This window comes from Carlito syrichta, unplaced genomic scaffold (assembly GCF_000164805.1).
Source record: "Carlito syrichta isolate Samal-C Ts95f unplaced genomic scaffold, Tarsius_syrichta-2.0.1 Scaffold123301, whole genome shotgun sequence".
NCBI classification, from domain to species: Eukaryota; Metazoa; Chordata; class Mammalia; order Primates; family Tarsiidae; genus Carlito; species Carlito syrichta.
The window spans coordinates 39348-48780 of record NW_007067397.1 but is presented as its reverse complement, the minus strand read 5'-3'; the positions used below and the strand labels follow the sequence as shown (position 1 = coordinate 48780).

General features: G+C 50.1%; 1 protein-coding gene across 1 annotated transcript in view; it reads right to left on the bottom strand.

Moving 5' to 3' along the window:
- Positions 1-9430, bottom strand: part of GSK3A (glycogen synthase kinase 3 alpha) — a gene marked incomplete at its 5' end in the record, with an annotated part of 10220 nt that extends 790 nt beyond the window's left edge. Inside the window, 10 exons of the mRNA XM_008048272.1 lie at positions 566-658; positions 985-1171; positions 1615-1710; positions 1790-1887; positions 2866-2972; positions 3068-3198; positions 5095-5205; positions 5376-5459; positions 7507-7694; positions 9415-9430. Of these exons, the coding sequence (XP_008046463.1) occupies positions 566-658; positions 985-1171; positions 1615-1710; positions 1790-1887; positions 2866-2972; positions 3068-3198; positions 5095-5205; positions 5376-5459; positions 7507-7694; positions 9415-9430 (1111 nt within the window). The remainder of the gene's footprint in view (positions 1-565; positions 659-984; positions 1172-1614; positions 1711-1789; positions 1888-2865; positions 2973-3067; positions 3199-5094; positions 5206-5375; positions 5460-7506; positions 7695-9414) is intronic.
- Positions 9431-9433: the final 3 nt, after the last annotated feature.

Genomic DNA, 9433 nt, shown 5'->3' with positions numbered 1-9433 from the left:
AAGGCTGAGGCGGAAGGATCGCCGGAGCCCAGCAGGTCGAGGCTGCAGTGGCCGGGAGTATGCCACTGTACTCCAGTTTGGGTGACAGAGTGAGACTCCAACTCAAAATTTAAAAAAAAAAAGTTGAAAGCTATCACATAAGGTCCAGGGTTGCAAACTCAAATGCCAAAGTGACACTAGAGTGCTAGTCTCCACCTTAAGGGCGACACTTGTATTCAACCCTAGCTGATGACTGTCAGGAGGAGAGAGAGGCCCACTGCTGCTCAATCTAATTTTCTTCCCCAGAAACCAGAAATCTGGATTTTTACAAGTGGCCTGATTTTTTAAACATCAACAACAAAATTCAACTTTTCAAACACGTTTCTTTGGTTTTCCAGTTAGCATTTATACCCAAATGTAGGCAATAATCCCCTATGAAGGGGTGGTCATTCACATGTAAAATATGCTTTCTATGCCATCACAATGTCTGCAATTTAAAAATACCTGCAACAGCGACTAGAACAGCCCCACACTCCCCAGGTAGAGAAATGTTGCTCTAACCCACAGCAAATGGCCCCCAACTTACCTTGTGAGGACTGGGTGAGGGTGGTAGTGCCCGCTGGGGACCTCAAGTGAGGAGGGATGAGTATGGCGTTGAGAGATGGTTGGATGGAGAGTTCTAAAGACAGGAATTGACATGCCCAGTCAGGGTAGAGGCAGAGCATCTAGAGACTCAGTCAGGGTTATGATGGGGTGCCAAACAGGGACCCAGCTATTGGCAAGGCCCCTTGCCTGTGGACACTTTCAACCACAGAACTCTTTAAATGAAAAATCAGAAGTTAGCACAGGGCAGATCAAAGTAGAGTACAACTGAAGCAGGTTCAGTTCGCCCCGAACCCCAGACCTTCCTGGTACCCCACCCTCAGCTACCCACTCCAATTCAGCAAGCTCTTCACAATCTTTGGCTTCCCCTCCAGCTCCCCAGATCCTAGGCTGTGCTCTCACCACCAGGACTGAAATTGAAGAGCGGGGGAAGCGGGCGGTTGTTGGGAAGCTGGGTTCCCAGACATCGCAGTTCATCAAAGAAGCTGTGGGCGCAGGCCTCTAGTGGGGAGAGCCTTGAGGACGGTGTGTACTCCAGCAGGCTAGAGCAGAGTGCGATGGCCTCTGGCGGCGTTCGAGACTTGAACACCTGGGGGGCGGGGTACACAAGGCATGGGGGTGAGAGATGCCATCGGCACTGGCATACTCCTGTATCTCACTGCCACTGTGCCTGTGGCAAATATGGCTGGCTGCTTCCCACAAACCCACCTTCCAGATGACAAAACTAAGGTACAACCACTGAAGGGAGCTCAGTTTGTATCATGTGAGCAGTCAGTCCAAGTTCTGTGACTGTATAAGCCCTGCTGTGAGGTGGTTTCCCCACCATAAAAATGGCAATTTTGAGTTTATGTGTGAATTCTCAACTTTTAAAAATTCTATATACTTTGAAATTTGGCAGAAGTTACTAATCCCTGGATAACTATTCAAATCCTCCCAAGCTGTGAGTCTGAAGCCAGGTCCCTTTACCAGTTGGCCTCCAAGGGGGAGGACCCACCCTCAGCCATGCTGCCTGAACCCTTAGACCTGCCCCACCTTTGTCCAAGGGTGAGCTTTAATCTGGGGGAACTTGAACTCCGTGTAGTTGGGGTTCATCTCTCGGATTTGTTCCCGGGTTGGTGTTCCCAGCACCTGTAGAGAGAATGAGATATCTGAGAAGGGTCCCTATCCCTCAGCCCCACCCTCTGCCTACCCTGGCCCCACCCCTCACCTTGATGATTTCCACCAGCTGGTCCACCCCACTGTCCCCAGGGAAGATGGGCTGGCCAAGGAGGAGCTCAGCCAGTACACAGCCAGCTGACCACACATCTGAAGGGAAATGGGAGAGAGTCAGGGCTAGGCAAGCAGGGCCACCAAGGCCCATCCCTTCACAAACACTTCTATTCCAAACAGCAATCTTGAGAGGCGGCAGGAGCCCCATTTTCTCACCTCAGAAAGGAAGCACATGGCCCAAGGTCATACTCAGCTGAGGTACATGAGCCTGACCCTGACCCCCCCACCCTCTAGGTCTGCATTCTCCAGTATAAGTGTATTTCCAGCCCTCACTGTCTCTCTCCACTAGGCAGCCCTAATGAGCTCTTTGCTCTTTCTCTGCCTCTAGCCGTGGAGGACAGACCACACCAGGCCCAAACCTGCCAACGAGCACCTGTGTTCTTTGAGTCACAGGAAGACTGGGCTACCTTTCTCACTTCCCAGCTTCTATCCTGCTCCTGGGTACAGCAGCAGCCTGGTAGCCTCACCCAGCTCTGGTCTAGACCTTGACCCCCACAGTACAAGTTCATACCTAAGGACCATACAGTTCCCCCACGCTGCTGATGAACATTTTCTTTCAAATTCTTACATACATTCCCTCATTTCACCCTTCCCTTCGTGCTTGGAAGGTAGCACTGTCATTCCTACCAACAGGGAAGGACACAGAGGCCCTGGGAGCAGGTCGTACCCTCTTGGTGGCAAAGCCTTGCCTCGGGGTTCCCCCAAGATTACAGCTGAGAACAGACTGGAAGGTTCCAGAGCTAGCATGGACTCTAGAGTCAAGTCAGCTTTCAAATCCCAGTCCCACCCAGGCCCAGCAGTGCAACTACAGGCAGGTAGCCTCCCAGATCTAAGCCTTAGAATGCTCATCTGTAAAGTGAGCATACAAACAGCATCAGGCCCCTCAATTTGTGAGGACAGGGTAAAAGAACAGACGTTAAGCCTTTACCATCAAGCCTGGCACACAGCACACAGAAAATTCAAAAACTACCAAAACTGTCATTCCCCTCCCTCCCCAACCCTCCCATATCTGACCGATGGATGAGGTGTAATCAGTGGCTCCAAAGATGAGCTCTGGGGCCCGGTAGTAGCGAGAACAGATGTAGGAGACGTTGGGCTCCCCCCGGACCAACTGCTTTGCACTGTGGGAAGAGATGGGCTGTTGTAAACTTAAGGCAAGGGTTGGGGGTCCCCCAGCACCTCTTCAGCCACCCAGCATGCCCCAGGTCAGGCCCACCTGCCAAAATCGCAGAGCTTGAGAACAGCAGTGTCAGGGTCCACCAGCAGGTTCTGGGGCTTGATGTCACGGTGACACACACCCTGGGAGTGGATGTAGGCCAAGCTCCGGAAGAGCTGGTACATGTACACCTGGGACAGGCACAAGACAGCAGAACTTCGGCCCAGCTCTCTCCACGCAACATACCACTGCTTCAGTGTCTTGGCCTGAAGATCCCTTCCAGGCCCCCTCTCCCTGCTGCCCCCTGGCTTCAGGAAAACCCTTTTTTTGGAGCTCTTGGTTCTCAAACTTTAATGTGCACCAACCCACACGGAGGACTTGTTAAAACAGGGAATGCTGGGCCCCACTCGCAGTTTCTGATCAGTGAATTCAGGATGAGGCATTTGCAACAAGCCCTCCAGTGCTGATGCTGGTCCCTGGACCACACTTTGAGAACTACTGCCTTAATCATATCCCTTGGTAGAAGGTTGATGAGTAAGACAGATACGTTTGAAGGCCTTGTCATAAAGCAAGCTGTGGAGCCAGGCACTCAGTTTCCCCCTCACCAAAATCATGGGCTCTAAGGAAGTCTCGGCCTCCTTAATCTAACTGTCAAAAACACCGATCTAGCCTTCTCTCCAGCTCCATCTTCCTGCCACTCTCCCTCCTACTGACCAGAAAGGAAGCACTCTGAGAGCAGGATCTTTTTTGAGTTTCAGTCAGTACAGCAACTCCCAAGGCCTGGCCCATAACAGCTTGATTTCTTCACCATACACAGGGCTGTTTCCTAGGCCCCCTCCTCCTTTGTTCCCATCCTCCTTGGCCCGATATGCTACTTCCTTGCCTGTCCCCAGTCTCCTCTTGGAAGTCTTCCTTGATCCTTCTCATCCCCAAACCAGGCCGGGCACTTCCTGTTTTCAGAATTCTCTATGTTCCCTCTAGTATGGCAGCAGCTATTTCTTTTTTTGTTTTTTATTTGAATCAGGGTCTTGCTGTCACCCAGGCTGGAGGGCAGTGGCACAATCACAGCTCACCACAGCCTCAGCCTCCTGGGCTTAGGCAATTCTCTCAAGTAGCTGAGACTACAGGCACATGCCACCATGCCCAGCTAATTTTTTTATTTTTTGTAAAGACAAGCTCTCACTATGTTGCCCAGGACAGCGCTAGTTACGTCTTATAGTTGCTGGTTGGTTTTACAGTTCTCTGTGACAATGCCTGTCTACCCTATTACACTGAGAGCTCCTCAAGGGCAAGCCCTGGGTCTCAGTCAGTGGTGCCTCTGGAATTGCTCAGCACTGGCTCAGTATGCAGGCAGCCACAAGGCAGATTCAGCAAACCTGAGAACTCCCCTCCCAGGAGGTGAGGTCTACAATAAAGCCCATGTCAGCTCACCCAAGCTCGGGGTGCTTAAAGCCAGCAGGAGGAGCAGCTGGGCCCCAAGCAGCCTCCAGCCAACAAACCCACCCACCTCCTTTCATTGCAGCAGACTGCTCCAGCCTGTTCTCCACATCATCCCTGGGCTTCAATCATTCATTCATTCATTCAAACACCTCCTGAAGATCTGTAACACCCAGGGTACGGTGCCAGGCACTAGGGAATAAGCCTGCACAGATGACGGATGGAGATGTATTCCTGGCTCTGTGGATACTAGTCCTCCTCCAATCCTAACTTCCTTCCCGCCTACCCATCCACCAAGGCTCCAAAGGCCTGGACTATGACTTCAGCAGCTCACCCTATGCATTCTTGGTCCCCACCATTTCCTTATTCTAAGCTAACCCCAACATCCCTGGTGGCACAGGGCTCCCTGCAGGACCCCAGCAAGCCTCCTCAGCCCCCGGTCAGGCTGCCTCCCTGATTCAGTCAGGCCTTGCCTTGACCATCCCTCTGAGTTTGCGAAGCTCTAAGGGTTACAGGGGCAAGAGCAAAAGGCATGGGGCCTCCAGAGACCAATATAAATATGGAGGCAAGGGAAAACCCACTAAAGGCAGGAGGTTCTGGAGCCCCTGGCATTGTGGGCCTGGGGCCCAGCAGCCTGCCTGCTTGCCTACCTTGACATAGATGATAGGGATGGTCAACTTGGCCTTGGTGAAATGGCGGGCCACCCGGTACACTGTTTCGGGCACATATTCCAGCACCAGATTTAGGTAAAGCTCATCTTTCTGCAGAGTGAAGAAGTGTGAGGCATTATGAGAAGAGTGAGGGAGAGGAAAGGGAAGGTATGTAGGGAATAGCAAGGGAAGGACTGGCACTCATGGAAAAGGTAGGCAGAAAAATAGGTGGAGTCGAGGTGGAGCCACCCCCATTGCCCCCAGCTACCCCAAGGGCTCACCTTCTCCCCACTGGAGTAGAAAAAATATCTCAGCCTCACAATATTGCAGTGGTCCAGCTTACGCATAATCTGCAGTTCTCGATTCTTGAGGGCAAAAAGAGATTCTTAGAATACAACCAAGTCTCTGCCTCCCCTCCCTAGCACACCTCACCACAGCCCTACTCCCCCGTTCCTGCCAAAAGGTCAGACAGCTACTCCTCCAAGGCTCCCTGAGGTATCCCCAATTCCTCACCCCCAGCCCATCCCCCTCTTACACAAGCTGGAGGCCTGTGGGTTAAACCCAGACCACAGATGTGTTTTCTTTAGCCCACTTTTTAAAAAAATCTCAATGCATCATTAGCACCTAAAAATCAACTTTTTTTGTTTTTTAAGAGATAGGGGTCTTGCCCTATCACTCAGACTGGAGTACAGTGGTATGATCATAGCTCACTGTAGCCTCGAACTCCTGGGCTCAAGTGATCCTCCCACCTTAGCCTCCTGAGTAGCTGGGACTACAGGTGTGCGCCACCATGCCAGCTAATGTTGTTTTTTTTTGAGTTGGAGTCTTACTCTGTCGCCCAGACTAGAGTGCAGTGGCCGCTCCCAGCCACCACAGCCTCGACCTGCTGGGCTCTAGCGATCCTTCCACCTCAGCCTTCCAAGTAGCTGGAACTACAGGCATGCACTATCACGCCAGGCTAATTTTTTTGATTTATTGTAGAGATGCGGTCTCATCTGTCCAGACGGGTCTCGAACCCGCAGGCTCAGGCAATCCACTCACCTCAGCCTCCCAAAGGCACGGGATTACAGGCTGAGCCACTGAGCCCAGCTAATTTTTTTTTCTTTTTAAGAGACAGGGTCTTCCCATGTTGCCCAGGCTGGTCTCAAAATCCTAACCTTAACGGATCCTCCAACCTTGGCCTCTCAAAGTGCTGGGGACTATAGGCGTGAACCACCATGCCCTTTTGATTAGTGTCAGTAAACAAAGGGAAGAAAAGGATAATTTTAAAAATTTGTAATCAAATGACTTTACTTTCATTGGCTATAAATCCAGTTTCCAGCCTTCCTTGAAAAATCAGGCTGGGCACAGTGACTCATGCCTGTAATCCCAGCACTTTGTGAGGCAGAGGTGAGAGGATTACCTGAGTCCAGAGGTTCGAGACCAGCCTGGGCAACTTGACAAGACCTCATCTCTACAATAAGTCAAAAAAAAAAAAAAAAATAGAAAAATCAGGTGTGGCTATATGAAATTTGGCCCCCCCAATATGGCACAAATGAAAATAGACAAGTAGTAGCCATTCACTTCACCCTAGTTCCCATCACTCCCTATTGCTTCCCCTGGAAGTATTTTGACTCCTTAAACTTCAGCTAGGATCCTGAGTCCCAGAATCTAGGCCTTAGCCTCCTCCCAGAAGGCATAGTCTTGGCGTACTCCCCCACTCTCTATTCCCCTCTGGAGCCAAGAAACACCCTGCCCCCTCACTTCTGGAACTCAACTCTAACCAACTTCTGACTGACACCTTGAGCTCCTCTTGCTCAAGAGTTCCCCCTCCAGCCTAGGCTCAATTCTTCCACATCAAGACTAGCCTAAGCTTCAAACGCCAGTCCTTCAAACACCAATTATTCCTCAGCTTCCATCTTCCCCATCGCCATCTAATACCTTGGGTCTCCACTAGATCACAAGGCACCTCCATTCCACCTTGCCCTGGCCAAACACCTGGGCAGAGCACAATCTTCAGAACCCACCCATGTCAGCCCTGCCAATTTCCTTTCTCCTCTAGGAAGGAGAGCAATGGTTAAGGCAGAGGGACATTTACTACACAACCTTGGGCAATTCTCTTATCTGAGACTCAGTCTCTGTTTATACTTAGAATGGGTATAACAACAATACCTACCCTCAGAGAATATATAAGTTAAACAAGAACTTGCCTATAAAGCACTTACACTGAGCGAAAGCTGGATAAATGTCAGCTCTGGGCTCTCCTGGAGTCCACATTTCCCATCTTCCACACAACTCACTTCCTTCTTTCCCCCTGTCTCCTCTAGCCTATGTTCAGATACTTCTGAAACCCCAGGCTCCAGCTTTCTTGCTAGGGTTCACTCACTAGTCATATCCAGTCCCCAAACCCTCTTCCCGTTGTACCCAAACTACCTTAAATCTCTTGTCCTGAAGAACCTTCTTGATGGCAACCAGTTCCCTGGTCTCTGCCAGCCGTGCCTGATACACGACCCCAAATGAGCCATTGCCAATCACTTTGATGTCTGTGTAAGCCACCTCTTGGGAACGCTCTGGACCTTGGCCTAGGGTGGCTACCACTGTTGTCACCTTCCCGCTGTCACCTGGGGAACAAAGAGGACACACGATCCACTGATTTTTCCCATTTGGCCACCATCCCCTCCCTGGGCTGTGGGAGGAAGGGAAACCTCTACAGGAAGCTCTCTGGGGGCCTCTTTGTCCCTTCTCTCTCTCTCTCTCTCTCTGAGGAAAGGTGGCTGCTGGAACCCTCCCAGTGGCCTTTCCTCTCTTCGCTTCAGGGAACCCTAAATCCTACCTCCTTCCATATGGGAAGACATTGACCCCTATCCTCTTTGCTGTTCAAGGATTGGAAATCCCTAGTTTCTATTTCTAAGAAGCAGCAAATCACTGGTCCCTCTTGTTATTGGAAGATGCCAACATCCCCGAGATGTTGAATCCATCCACTCTGAACCTACTGCCCTCTAGCCCCTCCTGTTTGGGGAAAGCCTGACCTAACCTCTTCCACTAAGGGAGAGGTAACCCTGAGGTACTCTTACTTTAGAAAAACACTATCCTTTCTCACAGCCTAGAAGATAGGGAACCCTTAAGTCCTCTCTGGTGGAGCTGGTAACTTCACCACTGGTTCTTGGTGACAAAAATGAATGTCCTCTCTTGGTATGGTACTAGTGCTCTGATCCCCACTTTTTGGTACTTTGGGATTAGAAAAGGCATTAACCTGACCTCTTCATCTGTGTGGTCGAGTACCAGACCCCTCCCTGTATGTGGGTAGTCCCTAATGGACAAGCACCAAAATGTGAGAATAATGAACCTGATCTCTATTATCAGAGGGCTGTTCCGCCCTCAGTCCTTTGAAGGAAAGCTTCAATTCCCAATTCCTACTCTCTGAATGGTAGCAAACCCTGATACTATTCTTAGGGGACAGTGACCCCTTTTATTTGAAGAACTGATGAACCAAATTCATTTTGAGGGGTCCCTGAGACGTTCTTTTGGAGAAAGATAATCCTACATCACTATTTTTTTCAGTCGATGACACCCAGACCACTGATTAAAAGAAGTATAATCTCAGATCCATATTCTATAGGAAACTGTGGCCTCTCTGCCTCCATTTCATTTTTGTTAAAGGAGACTCACCAAGCCATGTATTTTACAATAGTGACTATGGACTTGAAAGATATGCTGACTCCAACCTTTCCTTATTTCTAACCAGCAGCAACTATTAATTCCCACCATTGAGGATACAGCTCTACATATTTGGGGTGGGTAATGATGCCAAGTTTTGGTTTTACAAGAGGAGATGTGAGTACCAGGTATGGAAAGCTATGACCCTGTTTCTAGGGACACAATAACCCCAAATTCCTCTTCTAAGTGATATTCACTCCAAATCTCCACCCTCTGAAGGAGAGCAAATACAGATCCCTCTTCGTGGGGGGTGGTCTTATTCTTGTTCTTTTAGGGGACAGCAGCCCTAGATCCCCATTTGCAACCTACTATGACCTCTGATCTTATACTCTAATGGATGGCACTGTCAAATCTCTGCTTTTAAGGCTCAAGGACCCTGGGCCTCGATATTAGAATAGGGACTTGTGACCCCTGATTCTTTGAGTATTAGTAGTTCTGATCATAAAGTCCAAGAGATGGTAACCCCAAAACTCCTTTTTCTGGGAGGGAGAGGGCTCAGATCCCAGTTTTTGGAGGAACGGTGACCTCGACCTCCTACCTAAGCATACGAAAAAATCTGATCGACGTCTGAAGAGCTTTGGGAACCCCGATCACCAACCCCCCACGGGCGCCTCTAGTACTCACGGCCCAGCTTCACTCCGGG